Genomic DNA, 25,655 nt, shown 5'->3' on the forward strand with positions numbered 1-25,655 from the left:
ACAGTAAGCGCTCAATAAATACGATTGATTTTTTTTAATGGCATTTGTTAAGCACTTACTATATGCAGAGCACTGTTCTAAGCGCTGGGAGGATACAAGGTGATCAGGTTGTCCCACGTGGGGCTCCCAGTCTTCATCCCCATTTTCCAGATGAGGTCACTGAGGCTCAGAGAAGTGAAGTGACTTGCCCAAGGTCACACAGCAGACAAGTGGCAGAGTCGGGATTCGAACCCATGACCTCCGGCTCCAAAGCCCGGGCTCTTTCCACCGAGCCACGCTGACTGTCAGCTGTGTGGCTTTGGGCAAGTTTCTTCTCTGGGCCTTATCTGGAAAATGGGGATGAAGACTGTGAGCCCCCTGTGGGACAACCTGATCACCTTGTATCCCCCTCAGCACTTAGAACAGTGTTTGGCACATAGTAGGCGCTTAATAAATGCCATTATCATTATTATTATTATTATCAAGGCCCTACTGAGAGCTCACCTCCTCCAGGAGGCCTTCCCAGACTGAGCCCCCTCCTTCCTCTCCCCCTCGTCCCCCTCTCCATCCCCCCATCTTACCTCCCTCCCTTCCCCACAGCACCTGTATATATGTTTGTACAGATTTATTACTCTATTTATTTATTTTATTTGTACGTATCTATTCTATTTATTTTATTTTGTTAGTATGTTTGGTTTTGTTCTCTGTCTCCCCCTTTTAGACTGTGAGCCCACTGTTGGGTAGGGACCGTCTCTAGATGTTGCCAACTTGGACTTCCCAAGCGCTTAGTCCAGTGCTCTGCACACAGTAAGCGCTCAATAAATACGATTGATATATGTTTATACATATTTATTACTCTATTCATTTTAGTTGTACATATCTATTCTATTTATTTTGTTTTGTTAATGTGTTTGGTTTTGTTGTCCGTCTCCCCCTTCTAGCCTGTGAGCCCACTGTTGGGTAGGGACCGCCTCTCTATGTTGCCAACTTGGACTTCCCAAGCGCTTAGTCCAGTGCTCTGCACACAGTAAGCGCTCAATAAATACGATTGATTGATTGATACCTATTCTATTTATTTTATTTTGTTAATATGTTTTGTTTTGTTGTCTGTCTCCCCCTTCTAGCCTGTGAGCCCGCTGTCGGGTAGGGACCGTGTCTAGATGTGGCCAACTTGGACTTCCCAAGCGCTTAGTCCAGTGCTCCGCATACAGTAAGCGCTCAGTAAATACGATTGATTGATTGATTGATTATTATTACAAGGTGATCTTGTTGTCTCTGTCTCCACCCGCCAGGGAAGCAGATCCAAGTATTGCTCGGCCACCTGCAGTGGGTGTATTGCTGCTCCATCTCCCCCGACTGCAGCATGCTGTGCTCTGCTGCCGGAGAGAAGTCGGTAAGTACCAAAGCGCGTCCGGGGTTGTGGGTTCGAATCCCAGTTCCGCCGCTCGTCAGCTGGGTGACTCCTCTAGAGCAGAGTTCTCTAGACTGGGAGCCCGCTGTCGGGTCGGGATCATCTCTATCTGTTGCCAACTTGGACTTCCCAAGCGCTTAGTCCAGTGCTCTGCACACGGTAAGCGCTCAATAAATACGATTGAATGAATGAATGAGGGACTCGGGGCAAGTCATGTCCCTTCGCTCATTCATTCATTCACTCATTCAGTCGTATTTATTGAGCGCTTACCGTGTGCAGAGCACTGGACTAAGCTCTTGGGAAGTACAAGTTGGCAACACATAGAGATGGTCCCTACCCAACAGTGGGCTCACAGTCTAGAAGGGGGAGACAGAGAACAAAACAAAACAAATTAACAAAATAAAATAAATTATTGAGCGTTTACTTTGTGCAGAGCACTGGACTAAGCGCTTGGGAAGTACAAGTTGGCAACATATAATAATAATAATAATAATGATGGCATTTATTAAGCGCTTATTATGTGCAAGGCACTGTTCTAAGCGCTGGGGGAGATACAAGGTGATCAGGTTGTCCCACAGGGGGCTCACAGTCTTCATCCCCATTTGACAGATGAGGGAACTGAGGCTCAGAGAATAATAATAATAATAATGATGGCGTTTATTAAGCGCTTACTATGTGCAAAGCACTGTTCTAAGCGCTGGGGAGGTTACAAGGTGATCGGGTTGTCCCACGGGGGGCTCACGGTCTTCACCGCCATTTGACAGATGAGGGAACTGAGGCTCAGAGAATAATAATAATAATAATAATGGCATTTATTAAGCGCTTACTATGTGCAAAGCACTGTTCTTAGTGCTGGGGAGGTTACAAGGTGATCGGGTTGTCCCACAGGGGGCTCACAGTCTTCATCCCCATTTGACAGACGAGGGAACTGAGGCCCAGAGAAGTGAAGTGACTGGCCCAAAGTCACACAGCTGACAAGTGGCGGAGCCGGGATTTGAACCCATGACCTCTGACTCCAAAGTCCGGGCTCTTTCCACTGAGCCACACTGCTTCCCCAGGCGCTTAATACAGTGCTCAATAAATATGATTGAATGAATGAATGAATGACTTTGGGCAAGTCACGTCCCTTCATTCATTCAATCATATTTATTGAGCACTTACTGTGTGCAGAGCACTGGACTAAGCGCTTGGGAATTACAAGTTGCCAACATCTAGAGACAGTCCCTACCCAACAGCGGGCTCACATCTCTGGGCCTCATTCATTCATTCATTCATTCATTCATTTAATCGTATTTATTGAGCGCTTACTGTGTGCAGGTTCATTCGTTCAGTTGTATTTATTGAGGGCTTACTGTGTGCAGAGCACTGTTCTAAGCGCTTGGGAAGTACAAGTTGGCAACATATAGAGACGGTCCCGACCCAACAGCGGGCTCATATCTCCAGGCCTCATTAATTAATTAATTAATTCATTCATTCATTTAATCATATTCATTGAGTGCTTACTGTGTGCAGGATCATTTGTTCAGTCGTATTTATTGAGCGCTTACTGTACAGAGCACTGTACTAAGTAAGCACTTCATAAGTCCAAGTTGGCAACATATAGAGACGGTCCCTACCCAACAGCGGGCTCACATCTCCAGGCCGCATTCATTCATTCATTTCATCTTATTTATTGAGCGCTTACTGTGTGCAGGTTCATTCATTCAGTTGTATTTATTGAGCGCTTACTGTGCGCAGAGTACCGTACTATCCGGGCTTCATTCATTCATTCATTTAATCATATTTATTGAGCGCTTACTGTGTCCAGGTTCATTCAGTCAGTCGTATTTATTGAGCGCTTACTGTGCGCAGAGTACTGTACCATCCGGGCCTCATTCATTCATTCATTCATTTAATCGTATTTATTGAGCGCTTACTGTGTGCAGGCTCATTCATTCAGTCGTATTTATTGAGCGCTTACTGTGCGCAGAGTACTGTACCATCCGGGCCTCATTCATTCATTCATTCATTTAATCGTATTTATTGAGCGCTTACTGTGTGCAGGCTCATTCATTCAGTCGTATTTATTGAGCGCTTACTGTGTGCAGAGCACTGTACTAAGCGCTCGGGAAGTCCAAGTTGGCAACATCTAGAGACGGTCCCGACCCGACAACGGGCTCACGGTCTAGAAGGGGGAGACGGGCGACAAAACAAAGCAGGTGGACGGGTGTCAAGTCGTCGGAACAAATAGAATTAAAGCTAAATGCCCATCGTTCACAAAATAAATAGAATAGAGTGACTTCATCTGGAAAATGGGGAGGAAGACTGTGAGCCCCCCGTGGGACAACCTGATCACCTTGTAGCTCCCCCGGCGCTTAGAACAGTGCTGGGCACATAGTAAGCGCTTAATAAATGCCATTATTTTATTATTATTCCTCTTGCCCTTTCTGTTCATCTTGGGCGGGTGGAGGGAGCCAGTGGTGTCCCCTCCCTTGACCAGCAAAGAATCAATCAATCGTATTTATTGAGCGCTTACTGTGTGCAGAGCACTGTACTAAGCGCTTGGGAAGTACAAGTTGGCAACATATAGAGACAGTCCCGACCCAACAGTGGGCTCACAGTCTAAAAGAATCGATCGGAAGTGTTTGTTGAGTGCTTTCTCTAATAATAATAATAATAATAATAATAATAATAATAATGGCATTTGTTAAGCGCTTACTATGTGCAAAACACTGTTCTAAGCGCTGGGGAGGTTACAAGGTGATCAGGTTGTCCCACGGGGGGCTCACAGTCTTAATCTCCATTTTACAGATGAGGGAACTGAGGCACAGAGAAGTGATGTCCCACATGGGGCTCACGGTCTTCATCCCCGTTTTACAGATGAGGGAACTGAGGCCCGGAGAAGTGAAGGGACTTGCCCAAAGTCACCCAGCTGACAAGTGGCAGAGCCGGGATTCGAACCCATGACCTCCGACTCCAAAGCCCGGGCTCTTTCCACTGAGTCACGCTGCTTCTCTGTGACGAGCAGCGGACTGAGCTCTTGGGACAGTAGAGTTTCTCAGCCCGATACCGGTCCTTGCGTGGGTCGCGGTCCAACGGAGGAGGTGGGGGCGAAATAATAATAATAATGGCATTTATTAAGCGCTTACTATGTGCAAAGCACTGTTCTAAGCGCTGGGGGGAACACAAGGAGATGAGGTTGTCCCCCGTGGGGCTCACAGTCTTAATCCCCATTTTACAGATGAGGGAGCTGAGGCACAGAGAAGTGAAGTGACTTGCCCAAGGTCACCCAGCAGACATGTGGGGGAGGCGGGATTCGAACCCGTGACCTCTGACTCCCAAGCCGGCGCTCTTACCACTGAGCCACGCTGCTTCAATATTCATGATGGTATTAAGCGCGTACTGTGTGCGAAGCACTGTTCTAAGCGCTGAGCACTGTTCTGAGCGCTGAGGGATGAAGACGGTGAGCCCCCCGTGGGACAACCTGATCACCTTGTATCTCCCCCAGCGCTTAGAACAGTGCTTGGCACATAGTAAGCGCTTAACAAATGGGCCTCAGTGACCTCACCTGGAAAACGGGGACTGCGAGCCCCCCGCGGGACAACCTGATCACCTTGTAACTTCCCCAGCGCTTAGAACAGTGCTTTGCACATAGTAAGCGCTTAATAAATGCCATTATTATTATTATTATTAGTAGTAGTAGTAGTAGTAGTAGTAGTAGTAGTAGTAGTAGCAGTACTACCAGTCTTCATCCCACTTTCCTCCTCTTCATCCTCCTTCTCCTCCTCACCCCACAGCGGCAATGTCGCGGGTGTGGTGTTCTGCCGGCTGTGTGACTTTGGGCAAGTCACCTCACTTCTCTGTGCCTCAGTTCCCTAATCTGTAAAATGGGGATGAAGACTGGGTGCCCCCCCGTGGGACCACCTGATCACCTTGTAACCACCTCCCCCCCAAGTGCTTAGAACAGTGCTTGGCACATAGTAAGTGCTTAATAAATGCCATTATTATTATTATTATTATCATTATTGTTGTTTGGTTTGGATTTGGTAGAGCGTATTTGTCGACTGCTTACTACGTGCAGGGAACTGTACTAAACGCTCCTGAGAGGACAGTAAAGCAATAAACGGACACAGTCCCTGCCCAGAAAGGGCTCAAAAGAAGCAGCGTGGCTCAGTGGAAAGAGCCCGGGCTTTGGAGTCAGAGGTCATGGGTTCTAATCCCAGCTCTACCAGAACAGTGCTTGGCACATAGTAAGCACTTAATAAATGCCATTATTATTGTTATTATTAATAATAATTGTCAGCTGTGTGATTTGGGGCAAGTCTCTTCTCGGGGCCTCAGTTCCCTCATCTGGAAAATGGGGATGAAGCCTGTGAGCCCGCCATGGGACAACCTGATCACCTTGTAACCTCCCCAGCGCTTAGAACAGTGCTTGGCACATAGTAAGCGCTTAATAAATGCCATCATTATTACTGTCTCTTTTGGATTTGGTCGAGCGTATTTGTCGACCGCTTACTACGTGCAGGGAACTGTACTAAACGCTCCTGAGAGGACAGTAAAGCAATAAACGGACACAGTCCCTGCCCAGAAAGGGCTCAAAAGAAGCAGCGTGGCTCAGTGGAAAGAGCCCGGGCTTTGGAGTCAGAGGTCATGGGTTCAAATCCCAGCTCTACCAGAACAGTGCTTGGCACATAGTAAGCACTTAATAAATGCCATTACTATTATTATTAATAATAATTGTCAGCTGTGTGATTTTGGGCAAGTCTCTTCTCGGGGCCTCAGTGCCCTCATCTGGAAAATGGGGATGAAGCCTGTGAGCCCGCCGTGGGACAACCTGATCACCTTGTAACCTCCCCAGTGCTTAGAACAGTGCTTGGCACATAGTAAGCGCTTAATAAATGCCATTATTATTACTGTCTCTTTTGGATTTGTTCGAGCGTATTTTTCAACCGTTTACTATGTGCAGAGAACTGTACTAAACGCTCGGGAGAGGACAGTAAAGCAATAAACGGACACGTTCCCTGCCCACAAAGGGCTCAAGAGAAGCAGCGTGGCTCAGTGGAAAGAGCCCAGGCTTTGGAGTCAGAGGTCGTGGGTTCAAATCCCAGCTCTGCCAGAGCAGTGCTTGGCACATAGTAAGCGCTTAATAAATGCCATCATTATTATTATTATTAATTGTCAGCTGTGTGATTTTGGGCAAGTCACTTCACTTCTTGGGGCCTCAGTTCCCTCATCTGGAAAATGGGGATGAGGCCCGTGAGCCCACCGTGGGACAACCTGATCACCTTGTAACCTCCCCGGCGCTTAGAACAGTGCTTGGCACATAGTAAGCGCTTAATAAATGCCATTATTATTACTGTCTCTTTTGGATTTGTTCGAGCGTATTTTTCAACCGCTTACTATGTGCAGAGAACTGTACTAAACGCTCGGGAGAGGACAGTAAAGCAATAAACGGACACGTTCCCTGCCCACAAAGGGCTCAAGAGAAGCAGCGTGGCTCAGTGGAAAGAGCCCAGGCTTTGGAGTCAGAGGTCGTGGGTTCAAATCCCAGCTCTGCCAGAGCAGTGCTTGGCACATAGTAAGCGCTTAATAAATGCCATCATTATTATTATTATTAATTGTCAGCTGTGTGATTTTGGGCAAGTCACTTCACTTCTTGGGGCCTCAGTTCCCTCATCTGGAAAATGGGGATGAGGCCCGTGAGCCCACCGTGGGACAACCTGATCACCTTGTAACCTCCCCGGCGCTTAGAACAGTGCTTGGCACATAGTAAGCGCTTAATAAATGCCATTATTATTACTGTCTCTTTTGGATTTGTTCGAGCGTATTTTTCAACCGCTTACTATGTGCAGAGAACTGTACTAAACGCTCGGGAGAGGACAGTAAAGCAATAAACAGACACGTTCCCTGCCCACAAAGGGCTCAAGAGAAGCAGCGTGGCTCAGTGGAAAGAGCCCGGGCTTTGGAGTCAGAGGTCCTGGGTTCAAATCCCAGCTCTGCCAGAACAGTGCTTGGCACATAGTAAGCGCTTAATAAATGCCATCATTATTATTATTATTAATTGTCAGCTGTGTGATTTTGGGCAAGTCACTTCACTTCTTGGGGCCTCAGTTCCCTCATCTGGAAAATGGGGATGAGGCCCGTGAGCCCACCGTGGGACAACCTGATCACCTTGTAACCTCCCCGGCGCTTAGAACAGTGCTTGGCACATAGTAAGCGCTTAATAAATGCCATCATTCTTACTGTCTCTTTTGGATTTGGTCGAGCGTATTTGTCGACCGCTTACTACGTGCAGAGAACTGTACTAAACGCTCGGGAGCGGGCAGTAAAGCAATAAACGGACACGTTCCCTGCCCACAAAGGGCTCAAGAGAAGCAGCGTGGCTCCGTGGAAAGAGCCCGGGCTTTGGAGTCAGAGGTCCTGGGTTCAAATCCCAGCTCTGCCAGAGCAGTGCTTAGCACATAGTAAGCACTTAATAAATGCCATCATCATTATTATTATTGTTATTAATAATTGTCAGCTCTGTGATTTTGGGCAAGTCTCTTCTCGGGGCCTCAGTTCCCTCATCTGGAAAATGGGGATGAAGCCCGTGAGCCCCCCGTGGGACAACCTGATCACCTTGTAGCCTCCCCAGGGCTTAGAACAGTGCTTGGCACATAGTAAGCGCTTAATAAATGCCATTATTCTTACTGTCTCTTTTGGATTTGGTCGAGCGTATTTGTCGACCGCTTACTACGTGCAGAGAATCAATCAATCAATCATATTTATTGAGCGCTTACTATGTGCAGAGCACTGTACTAAGCGCTTGGGAAGTACAAATTGGCAACATATAGAGACAGTCCCTACCCAACATTGGGCTCACAGTATAAAAGGGGGAGAACTGTACTAAACTGTACTAAACGCTACAGTAAGCGCTTAATAAATGCCATTATTATTATTATTATTATCATTATTATTATTATTATTAATTGTCAGCTGTGTGATTTTGGGCAAGTCTCTTTTCGGGGCCTCAGTTCCCTCATCTGGAAAATGGGGATGAAGCCCGTGAGCCCCCCGTGGGACAACCCGATCACCTTGTAACCTCCCCGGCGCTCAGAACAGTGCTTTGCGCAGAGTAAGCGCTTAATACATGCCATCGTTATTATTATCGTTTCCCCGAAAACGGGATCCGGCTCCGGAAAAAGGCATTCCGTGAATGTTTCCGGGCTAGGGATAGAAATTCCGAGCCTCTTCGTTTTCACCGTGGAATTCCGAAGGAGACCAACCGTGGCGGAAAACCCAGAAAATCAGGTTTAGGACGTCGGAGGAGCGTGATTCCGTTCGGACCTTCCCACCGGGAAAGAGGCCGGCGCCGTCGGATCGGGAGAAAGTGAAATCTCTCCTCCCCCGGAAAGCCCAAGAAGCAGCCTGGCCTAGTGGCTAGAACTCGGGCCCGGGGCTCGGGAGGTCGTGGGTTCGAATCCCGGCTCTGCCACGCGTCCGCTGCGTGGCCTTGGGCAAGTCGCTCCACTTCTCCGGGCCTCAGTTTCCTCCTCTGTCAAACGGGGGTTGAGACCGTGAGGGACTGCGCCCAACCCGATCTGCCGGTCTCCACCCCGGCGCTTAGTACAGCGCCTGGCACATAGTAAGCGCTTAACAATAGCCATCATTATCAATCCCAGCTCCCGCCCTTGTCTGCTGCGTGACCTAGGGCGAGTCACTACTTCTCCGGGCCTCGGTTTCCTTGTCTGTCAAATGGGGATGATGAAGACCGTGAGCCTCCCGGGAGATAATCAATCAATCAATCGTATTTATTGAGCGCTTACTGTGTGCAGAGCACTGTACTAAGCGCTTGGGAAGTCCAAGTTGGCAACATATAGAGACGGTCCCTACCCAACAGTGGGCTCACAGTCTAAAACGGGGAGATGGGATAGAGACCGGTCTCCACCCCAGCGCTTAGTACAGTACCCAGCACGTGGTGGGCGCTGAGAAGCAGCGTGGCTCAGTGGAAAGAGCCCGGGCTTTGGAGTCAGAGGTCTTGGGTTCAAATCCAGTTGGCAGCTGGGTGACTTTGGGCAAATCACTTCTCTGGACCTCAGTGACCTCATCTGTACAATGGGGATGAAGACTGGGAGCCCCCCGTGGGACAACCTGATCACCTTGTATCTATCCCAGCGCTTAGAACAGTGCTTGGCACATAGCAAGCGCTTAATAAATGCCATCGTTTTTATTAACGAATCCCATCACGATGATCATTAGTACGATTATCAGGCTTTGGAGTCAGAGGTCATGGGTTCAAATCCCGGCTCTGCCACTTGCCAGCTGGGTGACTTTGGCAGGTCACTTCACTTCTCTGGGCCTCAGTTGTCTCATCTGTAAAATGGGGATGAAGAGTGGGAGCTCCCCTGTAGGACAAACTGATCACCTTGTAACCTCCCCAGTGTTTAGAACAGTGCTTTGCACATAGTAAGCGCTTAAGAAATGCCATCATTATTATTAACAAATCCCATCACGATTATTATTAGTATGATTGTCAGGCTTTGGAGGCAGAGGTCATGGGTTCAAATCCCGGCTCCGCCACCTGCCAGCTGTGTGACTTTGGGCAAGTCACTTCTCTGGGCCTCAGTTCCCTCATCTGCAAAATGGGGATGAAGACTGGGAGCCCCCCGTGGGACAGCCTGATCACCTTGTATCTATCCCAGCGCTTAGAACAGTGCTTTGCACATAGCAAGCGCTTAATAAATGCCATCATTTTTATTAACGAATCCCATGACGTTTCTTATTAGTGTGATTATCATGCTTTGGAGTCAGCGGTCATGGTTTCAAATCCCTGCTCCGCCACTTGCCAGCTGAGTGACTTTGGGTAAGTCACTTCACTTCTCTGGGCCTCAGTTCCCTCACCTGTCAAATGGGGATGAAGACCGTGGGCCCCACGTGGGACAACCTGATCACCTTGTAACCTCCCCAGCGCTTAGAACAGTGCTTTGCACATAGTAAGCGCTTAACAAATGCCATCATTATTATCAACAAATCCCATCACGATTATTATTAGTATGATTGTCAGGCTTTGGAGTCAGAGGTCATGGGTTCAAATTCCAGCTCCGCCACTTGCCAGCTGTGTGACTTTGGGCAAGTCACTTCCCTGGGCCTCAGTTCCCTCATCTGTAAAATGGGGATGAAGACTGGGAGCCCTCCGTGGGACAACCTCATCACCTTGTATCCATCCCAGCGCTTAGAACAGTGCTTGGCACATAGCAAGTGCTTAATAAATGCCATCATTTTTATTAACGAATCCCATGACGATTCTTATTAGTGTGATTATAATGCTTTGGAGTCAGCAGTCATGGGTTCAAATCCTGGCTCTGCCACTTGCCAGCTGGGTGACTTTGGGCAAGTCACTTCACTTCTCTGGGCCTCAGTTCCCTCACCTGTCAAATGGGGATGAAGACTGTGAGCCCCCCGTGGGACAACCTGATCACCTTGTAACCTCCCCAGCGCTTAGAACAGGGCTTTGCACATAGCAAGCGCTTAACAAATGCCATCATTATTATGAACAAATCCCATCACGATTATTATTAGTATGATTATCAGGCTTTGGAGTCAGAGGTCATGGGTTCAAATCCCGGCTGCGCCAACTGTCAGCTGGGTGACTTTGGGCAGGTCGCTTCACTTCTCTGGGCCTCAGTGACCTCATCTGTCAAATGGGGATGAAGCCCGTGAGCCCCCCGTGGGACAACCTGATCACCTTGTAGCCTCCCCAGCGCTTAGAACAGTGCTTTGCACGTAGTAAGCGCTTGTATATATGTTTGTACATATTTATCACTCTATTTTACTTGTACCTATCTATTCTATTTATTTTATTTTGTTAGTATGTTTGGTTTCGTTCTCCCTTTTAGACCGTGAGCCCACTGTCGGGTAGGGACCGTCTCTAGATGTTGCCCACTTGGACTTCCCAAGCGCTTAGTCCAGTGCTCTGCACACAGTAAGCGCTCAATAAATGATTGATTGATTAAATGCCATTATTATTATTATTATTATTATTATTATTATTATTATTATTATTATTATCGTGGCGTGCTTCTCCCCGACGGGCCCCCCGTCCCGGCCCTGGGAGGGGGGGTGCGGACGTTGAGGAGGCCCGGGTCCCGACAGGCGTTGCTGTGGAGCATGCGGTCCTACACGCTCATCCGAAAACTGGAGGGACATCGAGGCAGCGTCGTCTCCTGCGACTTCTCCCCCGACTCCGCCCTGCTCGTCACCGCCTCCTACGACACCGACGTCATCATGTGGGACCCCTACACCGGGGAGAGGCTGCGGACCCTCAGGTGAGCACCCCCTCACCCCCGGCCCAACTGTTGGGTAGGGACCGTCTCTAGGCGTTGCCGACTTGGCCTTCCCAAGCGCTTAGTCCAGTGCTCTGCACACAGTAAGCGCTCGATAAACACGATCGATTGACCCCTGACCCTGGGGTCAGGCCCTCTCGTTCCCAAGACTGTGAGCCCCTTGTCGGGTAGGGACCGTCTCTATATGTCGCCGACCTGTCCTTCCCAAGCGCTTAGTCCAGTGCTCTGCACACGGTAAGCGCTCAATAAATTGCCAGCTTGTACTTCCAAAGCGCTTAGTGCAGTGCTCTGCACACAGTAAGCGCTCAATAAGTTGCCAGCTTGTACTTCCCAAGCGCTTAGTCCAGTGCTCTGCACACAGGAAGCGCTCAATAAATTGCCAGCTTGTACTTCCCAAGCGCTTAGTCCAGTGCTCTGCACACAGTAAGTGCTCAATAAATTGCCACCTTGTACTTCCCGAACGCTTAGTCCAGTGCTCCACACACAGTAAGCGCTCAATAAGTTGCCAGCTTGTACTTCCCAAGCACTTAGTCCAGTGCTCTGCACACAGTAAGCGCTCAATAAATTGCCAGCTTGTACTTCCCAAGCGCTTACTCTAGTGGTCTGCACACAGTAAGCGCTCAATAAATTGCCAGCTTGTACTTCCAAAGCGCTTAGTGCAGTGCTCTGCACACAGTAAGCGCTCAATTGCCAGCTTGTACTTCCCAAGCGCTTAGTCCAGTGCTCTGCACACACTAAGCGCTCAATAAATTGCCAGCTTGTAATGTAATAATGGCATTTGTTAAGCGCTTACTATGTGCCAAGCACTGTTCTAAGCGCTGGGGGGGATACAAGGTGATCAGGTTGTCCCACGGGGGGCTCACAATCTTAATCCCCATTTTACAGATGAGGGAACTGAGGCTCAGAGAAGTTAAGTGACTTGCCCAAGGTCACACTGCAGACATGTGGCAGAGCCGGGATTTGAACCCATGACGTCTGACTCCCAAGCCCGGGCCCTTTCCACTGAGCCACGCTGCTTCTCTTCTTGTACTACTTCTTGCTTCTTGGACTTCCCAAGTGCTTAGTCCAGTGCTCTGCACACAGTAAGCGCTCAATAAGTTGCCAGCTTGTACTTCCCAAGTGCTTAGTCCAATGCTCTGCACACAGTAAGCGCTCAATAAATTGCCAGCTTGTACTTCCCTAGCGCTTAGTCCATTGCTCTGCACACAGTAAGCGCTCAATAAATTGCCAGCCTGTACTTCCCAAGCACTTAGTCCAGTGCTCTGCACACAGTAAGCGCTCAATAAATTGCCAGCTTGTACTTCCCAAGCGCTTAGTGCAGTGCTCCGCACACAGTAAGCGCTCAATAAATTGCCAGCTTGTACTTCCCAAGCGCTTAGTGCAGTGCTCCGCACACAGTAAGCGCTCAATAAATTGCCAGCTTGTACTTCCCAAGCGCTTAGTCCAGTGCTCTGCACACAGTAAGTGCTCAATAAGTTGCCAGCTTGTACTTCCCAAGCACTTAGTGCAGTGCTCTGCACACAGTAAGCGCTCAATAAATTGCCAGCTTGTACTTCCCAAGCGCTTAGTCCAGTGCTGTGCACACAGTAAGCGCTCAATAAATTGCCAGCTTGTACTTCCCAAGCGCTTAGTCCAGTGCTCTGCACACACTAAGCGCTCAATAAATTGCCAGCTTGTAATGTAATAATGGCATTTGTTAAGCGCTTCCTATGTGCCAAGCACTGTTCTAAGCGCTGGGGGGGCATACAAGGTGATCAGATTGTCCCACGTGGGGCTCACAATCTTAATCCCCATTTTACAGATGAGGGAACTGAGGCTCAGAGAAGTTAAGTGACTTGCCCAAGGTCACACAGTACATGTGGCAGAGCCGGGATTTGAACCCATGACCTCTGACTCCCAAGCCCGGGCTCTTTCCACTGAGCCACGCCGCTTCTCTTCTTGTACTTCTTCTTGGTTCTTGTACTTCCCAAGCGCTTAGTCCAGTGCTCTGCACACAGTAAGCGCTCAATAAGTTGCCAGCTTGTACTTCCCAAGCGCTTAGTCCAGTGCTCTGCACACAGTAAGCGCTCAATAAATTGCCAGCTTGTACTTCCCAGGCGCTTAGTGCAGTGCTCTGCACACAGTAAGCGCTCAATAAGTTGCCAGCTTGTACTTCCCAAGCGCTTAGTCCAGTGCTCCGCACACAGTAAGCGCTCAACAAATTGCCAGCTTGTACTTCCCAGGCGCTTAGTGCAGTGCTCTGCACACAGTAAGCGCTCAATAAGTTGCCAGCTTGTACTTCCCAAGCGCTTAGTCCAGTGCTCCGCACACAGGAAGCGCTCAATAAATTGCCAGCTTGTACTTCCCAAGCGCTTAGTGCAGTAGGCGCTCAATAAATACGATTGATTGATTTATTACTCTATTTTATTTGTACGTGTTTATTCTATCGATTTTATTTGGTTTATATGTTTTGTTTTGTTGTCTGTCTCCCCCTTCTAGACTGTGAGCACGCTGTCGGGTAGGGACCGTCTCTAGATGTTGCCAACTTGGACTTCCCAAGCGCTTAGTACAGTGGGAAGCACACGGGAAGCGCTCAATAAATACAATTGATTGATTTATTACTCTATTTTATTTGTACATGTTTATTCTATTGATTTTATTTTGTTAATATGCTTTGTTTTGTTCTGTCTCCCCCTTCTAGACTGTGAGCCCGCTGTTGGGTAGGGACCGTCTCTATATGTTGCCAACTTGGACTTCCCAAGCGCTTAGTACAGTGCTCTGCACACAGTAAGCGCTCAATAAATACGATTGAATGAATGGATGCTCTGCACACAGTAAGTACTCAATAAATTGCCAGCTTGGACTTCCCAAGCGCTTAGTGCAGTGCTGTGCACACAGTAAGCGCTCAATAAATACGATTGAATGAATGAATATGATTGAATGAGGACGCACAGCCTGAGGAGCCTTGGTTCAGATTTCGTTCGTTCGGTCGGATTTTTAGAAGCAGCGTGGCTCAGTGGAAAGAGCCCGGGCTTTGGAGTCAGTGGTCATGGGTTCAAATCCCGGCTCCGCCAATTGTCAGCTGGGTGACCTTGGGCAAGTCGCTTCACTTCTCTGGGCCTCAATCAATCAACCAATCAATCGTATTTATTGAGCGCTTACTGTGTGCAGAGCACTGGACTAAGCGCTTGGGAAGTCCAAGTTGGCCACATATAGAGACGGTCCCTACCCAACAGCGGGCTCACGGTCTAGGAGGGGGAGACAGACAACAAAACCAAACATATTAACAAAATAAAATAAATAGAATAGATATGTACAAGTAAGATAATAATAATAATAATAATAATAGCATTTATTAAGCGCTTACTATGTGCAAAGCACTGTTCTAAGCATTGGGGGGGATACAGAGTGATCAGGTTGTCCCACGCGGGGCTCACAGTCTTCATCCCCATTTTACAGATGAGGGAACTGAGGCTCAGAGAGGTGAAGTGACTTGCCCAAGGTCACACAGCAGACGTGGCGGAGCCGGGATTCGAACCCATGACCTCTGACTCCAAAGCCCGGGCTCTCTCCACTGAGCCACGCTGCTTCTCTAAGATAAATACATAAATAGAGTAATAAATATGTACAAACATATATCCATATATCCAGGTGCTGTGGGGAAGGGACCTCAGTTCCCTCATTTGGAAAATGGGGATGAAGGCTGTGAGCCCCCCGTGGGACAACCTGATCACCTTGTAACCTCTCCGGTGCTTAGAACAGTGCTTGGCACATAGTAAGCGCTTAATAAAATCAATCAATCGTATTTATTGAGCACTTAGTGTGTGCGGAGCACTGTACTTAGCGCTTGGGAAGTCCAAGTTGGCAACACATAGAGACAGTCCCTACCCAACAGCGGGCTCACAGTCTAGAAAGCGCTTAATAAATGCCATCGTTATTATTATTATTATTATTATTGTACTTCCCAAGCGCTTAGTCCAGTGCTCCACACACAGGAAGCGCTCAATAAATACGATCGAATGAATGAATGAAATAGCAGAATGATGATGACGATGCTGATGATGACCATCCTCTCTCCTTCAGCCACGTGGCCGCCCACCCCGTGGTGGACGTGGGCGGCGACGTCCACGACAGCGCCCTGAGGTCCGTGTGCTTCTCCCCCGAAGGATTGTATCTCGCTACGGTGGCGGACGACAGGTACACAGTTTGGACGCCCCCCCTCCGCCCCCCATCTTGGCATTGCCGAGCCCCGACTCCGGATCCTGGACCAGCCCTGGGAAAGGACGGCCCCCCCTGGATCTGACCCAAATCCCCTTAGCGGGCCCGTTGTTGGGAAGGGACCGTCCCTAAACGTTGCCAACTTGTACTCTCCAAGCGCTTAGTCCAGTGCTCTGCACACAGTAAGCGCTCAATAAATACCATTGAATGAGTGAACAGTCAATCAATCATATTGAGCGCTTACTGTGTGCAGAGCACTGGACTAAACGCTCGGGAAGTCCACGTTGGCAACAGCTAGAGGCGGTCCCTACCCAACAGCGGGCTCACGGTCTTAATAATTCATTCAGTCATATTTATTGAGCGCTTACTGTGTGCAGAGCACTGGACTAAGCGCTCGGGAAGTCCACGTTGGCAACAGCTAGAGGCGGTCCCTACCCAACAGCGGGCTCACAGTCTTAATAATTCAATCATTCAGTCGTATTTATTGAGCGCTTCTGTGTGCAGAGCACTGGACTAAGTGCTCGGGAAGTCCATGTTGGCAACAGCTAGAGGCGGTCCCTACCCAACAGCGGGCTCACAGTCTTAATAATTCATTCAGTCGTATTTATTGAGCGCTTACTGTGTGCAGAGCACTGGACTAAGCGCTTGGGAAGTCCAAGTCGGCAACATGTAGAGGCGGTCCCTACCCGACAGCGGGCTCACAGGCTAGAAGGGGGAGACAGAGAACAAAACAAAGCATGTTAACAAAATAAAATAAATAGAATAAAATCTGTACAAATAAAATGGAGTAATAAATCCGTACAAATATATATACATATATACAGGTGCTGTGGGGAGGGGAAGGAGGTAAGGTGGGGGGGATGGGGAGAGGGAGGAGGGGAAGAGGAGGGGTGGGTAGTAATAATGATGGCGTTTATTAAGCGCTGACTATGTGCCAAGCACTGTTCTAAGCGCTGGGGAGTTTCCAAGGTGATCAGGTTGTCCCACGGGGGGCTCACAGTCTTCATCCCCATTTTACGGATGAGGTCACTGAGGCCCGGAGAAGTGGAGTGACTTGTCCAAAGTCCCACAGCTGACAAGCGGCGGAGCCGGGATTAGAACCCGCGACCTCCGACTCCCAAGCCCGGGCTCTTTCCACTGAGCCACGCTGATGCCATTATTTCTAGACTGTGAGCCCGCTGTCGGGTAGGGACCGTCTCTCTATGTTGCCAACTTGGACTTCCCAAGTGCTTAGTCCAGTGCTCTGCACACAGTAAGCGCTCAATAAATACGATTGAATGAATGAACAGTAATAATAATAATGATGGCATTTATTCATTCATTCATTCAATCGTATTTATTGAATGCTTACTGTGTGCAGAGCACTGGACTAAGCGCTTGGGAAGTACAGGTTGGCAGCATAGAGAGTCGGTCCCTACCCAACAGCGGGCTCACAGTCTAGAAGCAGGGGGAGACAACAAAACAAATTAACAAAATAAAATTCATTTATTAACCGCTGACTCTGTGCCAAGCACTGTACTAAGCGCTGGGGAGGTTACAGGGTGATCAGGCTGTCCCGGGGGGGACTCACAGTTTTAATCCCCATTTTACAGATGAGGGAACTGAGGCCCAGAGAAGTGAAGTGACTGGCCCAAAGTCACCCAGCTGACAGCTGGTGGAGCCGGGATTTGAACCCCTGACCTTGGACTCCCAAGCTTGGGCTCTTTCCACTGAGCCACGCTGATACCATTATTTCTAGACTGTGAGCCCACTGTTGGGTAGGGACCGTCTCTATTTGTTGCCAACTTGTACTTCCCAAGCGCTTAGTCCAGTGCTCTGCACACAGTAAGCGCTCAATAAATACGATTGAATGAACAGATGAATGGAGGAGACCACCCATTGAGAAATAACCAATCAAGGGTATTTATTGAACGCTTACTGTGTGCAGAGCACTGGCCTTAGCGTGTGGGAGAGAAAGATGGTATTTATGGAGCACTTAATAATAATAACGACATTTTTTAAGCGCTTACTATGTGCCAAGCACTGTTCTAATCACTGCGGGGGCATACAAGGTAATCAGGTTGTCCCACGGGGGGCTCACAGTCTTCATCCCCATTTTCCAGGTGAGGGAACTGAGGCGCAGAGAATAATAATAATTTTGGTATTTGTTAAGCGCTTACTATGTGCCAAGCACTGTTCTAAGCGCTGGGAAGGATACAAGGCGGTCGGGTTGTCCCACGGGGGGCTCCCAGTCTTCATCCCCATTTTCCAGATGAGAGAACTGAGGCCCAGAGAAGTGAAGTGACTCGCCCAAAGTCACCCAGCTGACAAGTGGCGGAGCCGGGATTCGAACCCACGACCTCGGACTCCAAAGCCCGGGCTCTTTCCACTGAGCCACGCTGCTTTTCGTGCTGCTCATTGTGTGTAGAGCACTGAACTAAGCGTGTGGGAGAGGACAGCGGTATTTATGGAGTACTTACTATGTGCAGAGCACTGGACTGAGCGTGGGAGAGAGGAGAGTGATATATTTTTTTTTAATGGCATTTATTAAGCGCTTACTATGTGCAAAGCACTGTTCTAAGCGCTGGGGAGGTTACAAGATGATCAGGTTGTCCCACGGGGGGCTCCCAGTCTTCATCCCCATTTTACAGATGAGGTAACTGAGGCACAGAGAAGTGAAGTGACTTGCCCAAAGTCACACAGCAGAGCAGGGGTTTGAACCCATGACCTCTGACTCCAAAGCCCGGGCTCTTTCCATTGAACCACGATATTTCTTAAGCGCATCCTCTGTGCAGAGCACTGGACTTAAGCGTGGAGGGGACCCCAGGGCTCTCACATAATTAAGCATTCAAAAAGAAATAATAATAATGATTCATTCATTCAATCGTATTATTTATTGAGCGCTTACTGTGTGCAGAGCACTGGACTAAGCGCTTGGGAAGTACAAGTTGGCAACATAATGGTATTCATTCATTTTTCAACTTGTACTTCCCAAGCGCTTAGTCCAGTGCTCTGCACACAGTAAGCGCTCAATAAATACGATTGAATAAATGAATTTATACATATTTATACATATTTATTCTATTTGTTTTATTTTGTTAATATGTTTTGTTTTGTTCTCCATCTCCCCCTTTGAGACCGTGAGCCCGCTGTTGGGTAGGGACCGGCTCTAGATGTTGCCAACTTGTACTTCCCAAGCGCTTAGTCCAGTGCTCTGCACACAGTAAGCGCTCAATAAATACGATTGAATGAATGAATGTATACATATTGATTCTATTTATTTTATTTTGTTAATATGTTTTGTTTTGTTGTCCGTCTCCCCCTTCTAGACTGTGAGCCTGCTGTTGGGTAGGGACCGTTTCTATATGTTGCCGATCTGTACTTCCCAAGCGCTTAGTACAGTCCTCTGCACACAGTAAGCGCTCAATAAATACGATTGAATGAATGAATTTATACATATTTATACATATTTATTCTATTTATTTTATTTTGTTAATATGTTTTGTTTTGTTCTCCGCCTCCCCCTTCTAGACTGTGAGCCCGCTGTTGGGTAGGGACCGTCTCTAGATGTTGCCAACTTGTACTTCCCAAGCGCTTAGTCCAGTGCTCTGCACACAGTAAGCGCTCAATAAATACGATTGAATGAATGAATGAATGAATTCAATCGTATTTATTGAGCGCTTACTGTGTGCAGAGCACTGGACTAAGCGCTTGGGAAGTACATGTTGAATGGGTGTTGACAGTGGAGAAGGTGAGATAGACTAGCCCGGCCTGCTGTGTGACCTAGGGAAAGTAATAATAATAATAATAATAATAATAATAATAATAATAATAATAATAATAATAATGGCATTCATTCATTCAATCGTATTTATTGAGCGCTTACTGTGTGCAGAGCACTGGACTAAGCTCTTGGGAGAGGACAGTTTGGCAACAGATAGAGACGGTCCCTACCCAACAATGGGCTCACAGTCTAGAAGGGGGAGACAGAGAACAAAACCAAACAAGGAGACAGGTGTCAATGCATCAGAATAAATAGAATTATAGCTGTTCATTCGTTCAGTCGTATTTATTGAGCACTTACTGTGTGCAGAGCACCGTACTAAGCGCTTGGGAGAGGACAATTTGGCAACAGAGACATTTATTAAGCGCTCACTATGTGCCAAGCACTGTTCTAAGCGCTGGGGAGGTCACAAGGTGATCAGGTTGTCCCACATGGGGCTCACAGCCCTAATCCCCATTTTCCAGATGAGGGAACTGAGACCCAGAGAAGTGAAGTGACTTGCCCAAAGTCACCCAGCTGACAAGTGGCGGAGACGGGATTTGAACCCACGACCTCTGACTCCAAAGCCCGGGCTCTTTCCACTGAGCAACGCTGCTTCTCGTGACTCGTGAAAGTCACACGACTTCTCTGTGCCCGTTTCCTTGATCGGTAAAATGAGGATTAAATCCCTGTTTTCCCTCTCCCTTAGGCCCCGAGGCCTACGTGGGCCAGGCCCAGTGTCGGCTCAGGGAGAAGCAGCATGGCTCAGTGGGAAGAGCCCGGGCTTTGGAGTCAGAGGTCATGGGTTCGAATCCCGGCTCCACCAGCTGTCAGCTGTGTGACTTTGGGCAAGTCACTTCACTTCTCTGGGCCTCAGTTTCCTCAACTGTTAAACGGGGACCGCTTAATAGGTGCAGAGCACTAGACAAAGGATGGAAGAGAAGCAACGTGGCTCAGTGGAAAGAGCTCGGGCTTTGGAGTCAGAGGTCATGGGTTCGAATCCCGGCTCCGCCGCTTGTCAGCTGGGTGACTTTGGACAAGTCATTTCACTTCTCTGGGCCTCAGTTCCCTCACTGGAAAATGGGGATGAAGACTGGGAGCCCCACGTGGGACAACCTCATCACCTTGTAATAGCGTGGCTCAGTGGAAAGAGCCCGGGCTTTGGAGTCAGAGGTCATGGGTTCAAATCCCAGCCCTGCCAATTGCCAGCTGTGTGACTTTGGGCAAGTCATTTCACTTCTCTGGGCCTCAGTGACCTCATCTGGAAAATGGGGATGAAGACTGTGAGCCCCCCATGGGGCAACCTGATCACTTTGTAACTTCCCCAGTGCTTAGAACAGTGCTTTGCACATAGTAAGTGCTTAATAAATGTCATTATTATTATTATATATTGTATATTAATATGATATATAATTTAATAATATATTATTTACATATTAATAATAATATAATAATAATAATAATAATAATAATAATAATAATAATAATAATAATGGGTAGGACAACCTGATCACCTTGTAATAATAATAATAATAATGATGGCATTTATTAAGCGCTTACTATGTGTCAAGCACTGTTCTAAGCGCTGGGGAGGTTACAAAGTTACAAGGTTGCTTGTATCCTCCCCAGCGCTTAGAACAGCGCTTGGCACATAGTAAGCGCTTAACAAATGCCATTAGTATTCTTGTTATGTGGGAGAGGATAGTGTGTTTTAGAAGCAGCTTAGCTTAGTGGCAAGACCCTGGGCTTTGGAGTCAGGGGTCGTGGGTTCTAATCCCGCCTCCGCCACTTTTTCATTCATTCATTCAGTCGTATTTATTGAGCGCTTACTCCATGCAGAGCACTGGACTAAGCTCTCGGGAAGTACAAGTTGGCAACATATCAGCTGGGTGGCTTTGGGCAAGTCGCTTCACTTCTCTGGGCCTCAGTTGCCTCATCCGTCAAATGGGGATGAAAAGCGCGAGCCCCGGGTGGGACGATCTGATGACCTTGTGTCTCCCCCAGCGCTTAGAACGGTGCTTGGCACATAGTAAGCGCTCAACAAATATCATCATTATGATTAATGATCATGCAGTGCTCTGCACATAGTAAGCGCTCAATAAATACGATTGATGATTATTATTTGAGCGCTTAATATGGGAGAGCCCTGGACTAAGCAACTGGGAGAGGACAATGGTGTTTATCGAGCGCTCGCTCTGTGCAGAGCACTGTACTAAGCGCTTGGGAGAGGACAGAACAACAGAGTTAGCAGACACATTCCCTGCCCGTAACGAGCTTCCAGTTTAGATGATAATAATAATAATAATAATAATAATGGCATTTATTAAGTGCTTACTGTGTGCAAAGCACTGTTCTAAGCGCTGGGGAGGTAACAAGGTGATCAGGTTGCCCCACGGGGGGCTCACAGTCTTCATCCCCATTTTACAGACGAGGGAACTGAGGCCCAGTGAAGTGAAGTGACTTGCCCAAAGTCACTCAACTGACAATTGGCGGAGCCGGGATTTGAACCCATGACCTCTGACTCCAAAGCCCAGACTCTTTCCACCGAGAGGAGATACTTAAGCGCTTCGTCCAGTGCTCTGCCCACAGTAAGCGCTCAATAAATATGATTGAATGAATGAATACTGAGGAGTTGTACAAGTTCCAGCTTGTACTTCCCAAGCGCTTAGTCCAGTGCTCTGCACGCAGTAAGCGCTCAGTAAATACGATTGAATGAGTGAATGAGTTTCTGATGAGGTAATCAATCAGTGGTATTTGTCGAGCGCTTACTGCGTGCAGAGCACTGTACTAAGCGGTTGGGAGAGTGTAATGTAGGAGAACAGGCAGACGTGTTCCCTGCCCTTTTAACGAGCTGAGAGTGTAGGGGAAATTCATTCATTCATTCATTCAGTCGTATTTACTGAGCGCTTCCTGTGTGTAGAGCACTGTACTAAGCGGTTGGGAGAGCGTAGTACAGCAGAACAGGCAGATGTGCTCCCTGCCTTTTTAACGAGCTGAGCGTGTAGGGGAAATTCATTCATTCATCCAATCGTATTTATTGAGCGCTTACTGTGTGCAGCAATTCATTCATTCATTCAATCGTGTTTACTGAGCGCTTACTTTGTGCAGAGCACTGTACTAAGCAGTTGGGAGAGTGTAGTATAGCAGAACAGGCAGACGTGTTCCCTGCCCTTTTAATGAGCTGAGAGTGTAGGGGCAATTCATTCATTCATTCAATCGTATTTATTGAGCGCTTACTGTGTGCAGCAATTCATTCATTCATTCAATCGAATTTACTGAGCACTAACTGTGTGCAGAGCACTGTACTAAGCGGTTGGGAGAGTGTAGTACAGCAGAACAGGCAGACGTTTCCCTGCCCTTTTAACGAGCTGAGAGTGTAGGGGAAATTCATTCATTCAATCGTATTTATTGAGCACTTACTGTGTGCAGCAATTCATTCATTCATTCAATCGTATTTACTGAGCGCTTACTGTGTGCAGAGCACTGTACTAAGCGGTTGGGAGAGTGTAGTATAGCAGAACAGGCAGACGTGTTCCCTGCCCTTTTAACGAGCTGAGAGTGTAGGGGCAATTCATTCATTCATTCATTCAATCGTATTTATTGAGCGCTTACTGTGTGCAGCAATTCATTCATTCATTCAATTGTATTTACTGAGCGCTTACTGTGTGCAGAGCACTGTACTAAGCGGTTGGGAGAGCGTAGTACAGCAGAACAGGCAGATGTGCTCCCTGCCTTTTTAACGAGCTGAGCGTGTAGGGGAAATTCATTCATTCATCCAATCGTATTTATTGAGCGCTTACTGTGTGCAGCAATTCATTCATTCATTCAATCGTATTTACTGAGCGCTTACTGTGTGCAGAGCACTGTACTAAGCGGTTGGGAGAGTGTAGTATAGCAGAACAGGCAGACGTGTTCCCTGCCCTTTTAACGAGCTGAGAGTGTAGGGGCAATTCATTCATTCATTCATTCAATCGTATTTATTGAGCGCTTACTGTGTGCAGCAATTCATTCATTCAATCAATTGTATTTACTGAGCGCTTACTGTGTGCAGAGCACTGTACTAAGCGGTTGGGAGAGCGTAGTACAGCAGAACAGGCAGATGTGCTCCCTGCCTTTTTAACGAGCTGAGCGTGTAGGGGAAATTCATTCATTCATCCAATCGTATTTATTGAGCGCTTACTGTGTGCAGCAATTCATTCATTCATTCAATCGTATTTACTGAGCGCTTACTGTGTGCAGAGCACTGTACTAAGCAGTTGGGAGAGTGTAGTATAGCAGAACAGGCAGACGTGTTCCCTGCCCTTTTAATGAGCTGAGAGTGTAGGGGCAATTCATTCATTCATTCATTCAATCGTATTTATTGAGCGCTTACTGTGTGCAGCAATTCATTCATTCATTCAATCGAATTTACTGAGCACTAACTGTGTGCAGAGCACTGTACTAAGCGGTTGGGAGAGTGTAGTACAGCAGAACAGGCAGACATGTTCCCTGCCTTTTTAACGAGCTGAGCGTGTAGGGGAAATTCATTCATTCATTCATTCATTCATTCAATCGTATTTATTGAGCGCTAACTGTGTGCAGGGCACTGGACTAAGCGCTTGGGAAGTACAAGTCGGCAACATAGACGGTCCCTACCCAACAGCGGGCTCATCAATCATATTTATTGAGTGCTTACTGTGTGCAGAGCACTGTACTAAGCACTCGGGAAGTCCAAGTTGGCAACAGATAAGAGACGGTCCCTATCCAACAGCGGGCTCATCAATCGTATTTATTGAGCGCTTACTGTGTGCAGAGCACTGTACTAAGCGCTTGGGAAGTACAAATTGGCAACATAGAGAGACGGTCCCTACCCAACAACGGGCTCACGGTCTAGAAGGGGGAGACACACAACAAAACAAAACATGTGGAAAGTTGTCAATTCGTCAGAACAAATAGAATTAAAATGGTTCCAGGCCCGGAGCAGTTTCTGCTGAGGAGATGCTTCCGTCCCCGAGGGGTTACAAGTCACTTGTATATATTTGTACATATTTATTACTTTATTTTATTTGCACATCATTCAGTCGTCATTCAATCGTATTTATTGAGCGCTTACTGTGTGCAGAGCAGTGGACTAAGCACTTGGAAAGTACAAGTCGGCAACATAGAGAGACGGTCCCTACCCAACAGCGGGCTCATCAATCGTATTGATTGAGCGCTTACTGTGTGCAGAGCACTGTACTAAGCGCTTGGGAAGTCCAAGTTGGCAGCATCTAGAGACGGTCCCTACCCGACAACGGGCTCACAGTCTAGAAGGGGGAGACACACAACAAAACAAAACAAAACCAAACATGTGGACGGGTGTCAAGTCATCAGAACAAATAGAATTAAAATGGTTCCAGGCCTGGAGCAGTTTCTGCTGAGGAGATGCTTCCGTCCCTGAGGGGTTACAAGTCACTTGTATATATTTGTACATTATTTATTACTCTATTTATTTTTTTTGCACATATTTCATTCATTCAGTCGTATTTATTGAGCGCTTACTGTGTGTGCAGAGCACTGTACTAACCGCTTGGGAAGGACAAGTTGGCAACATATTTATTACTCTATTTTATTAATGATGTGTGTACAGCTCTAATTCTATTTATTCTGACGGTATTGACACCTGTCCACCTGTTTTGTTTTGTTGTCTGTTTCCCCCTTGTAGACTGTGAGCCCGTTGTTGGGTAGGGACTGTCTCTATGTGTTGCCGACTTGGACTTCCCAAGCGCTTAGTACAGTGCTCTGCACACAGTAAGCGCTCAATAAATACGATTGAATGAAGATAGCGAGAAGCAGCGTGGCTCAGTGGAAAAGAGCCCGGGCTTTGGAGTCAGAGGTCATGGGTTCAAACCCCGGCTCCGCCAATTGTCAGCTGTGTGACTTTGGGCAGGTCGCTTAACTTCTCTGTGCCTCAGTTACCTCATCTGTAAAATGGGGATTAAGACTGTGAACCCCACGTGGGACAACCTGGTCACCTTGTAACCTCCTCAGCGCTTAGAGCAGTGCT

At 47.7% G+C, this 25,655-nt stretch overlaps 1 protein-coding gene across 2 annotated transcripts in view; it reads left to right on the forward strand.

The window, feature by feature from the left end:
- Window positions 1–25,655, forward strand: part of WSB2 (WD repeat and SOCS box containing 2) — a 71,402-nt gene that overhangs the window by 37,585 nt on the left and 8,162 nt on the right. The window contains exons 5-7 of one of the 2 annotated variants that reach the window (XM_038763341.1): window positions 1,272–1,372; window positions 11,501–11,673; window positions 15,754–15,867. In XM_038763341.1, coding sequence (XP_038619269.1) covers window positions 1,272–1,372; window positions 11,501–11,673; window positions 15,754–15,867 — 388 coding nt within the window. The remainder of the gene's footprint in view (window positions 1–1,271; window positions 1,373–11,500; window positions 11,674–15,753; window positions 15,868–25,655) is intronic. The other variant, XM_038763342.1, reaches the window with a different exon arrangement.

The sequence above is a fragment of the Tachyglossus aculeatus genome, chromosome 21 (genome assembly GCF_015852505.1).
Source record: "Tachyglossus aculeatus isolate mTacAcu1 chromosome 21, mTacAcu1.pri, whole genome shotgun sequence".
In the NCBI taxonomy this organism is placed as follows: domain Eukaryota; kingdom Metazoa; phylum Chordata; class Mammalia; order Monotremata; family Tachyglossidae; genus Tachyglossus; species Tachyglossus aculeatus.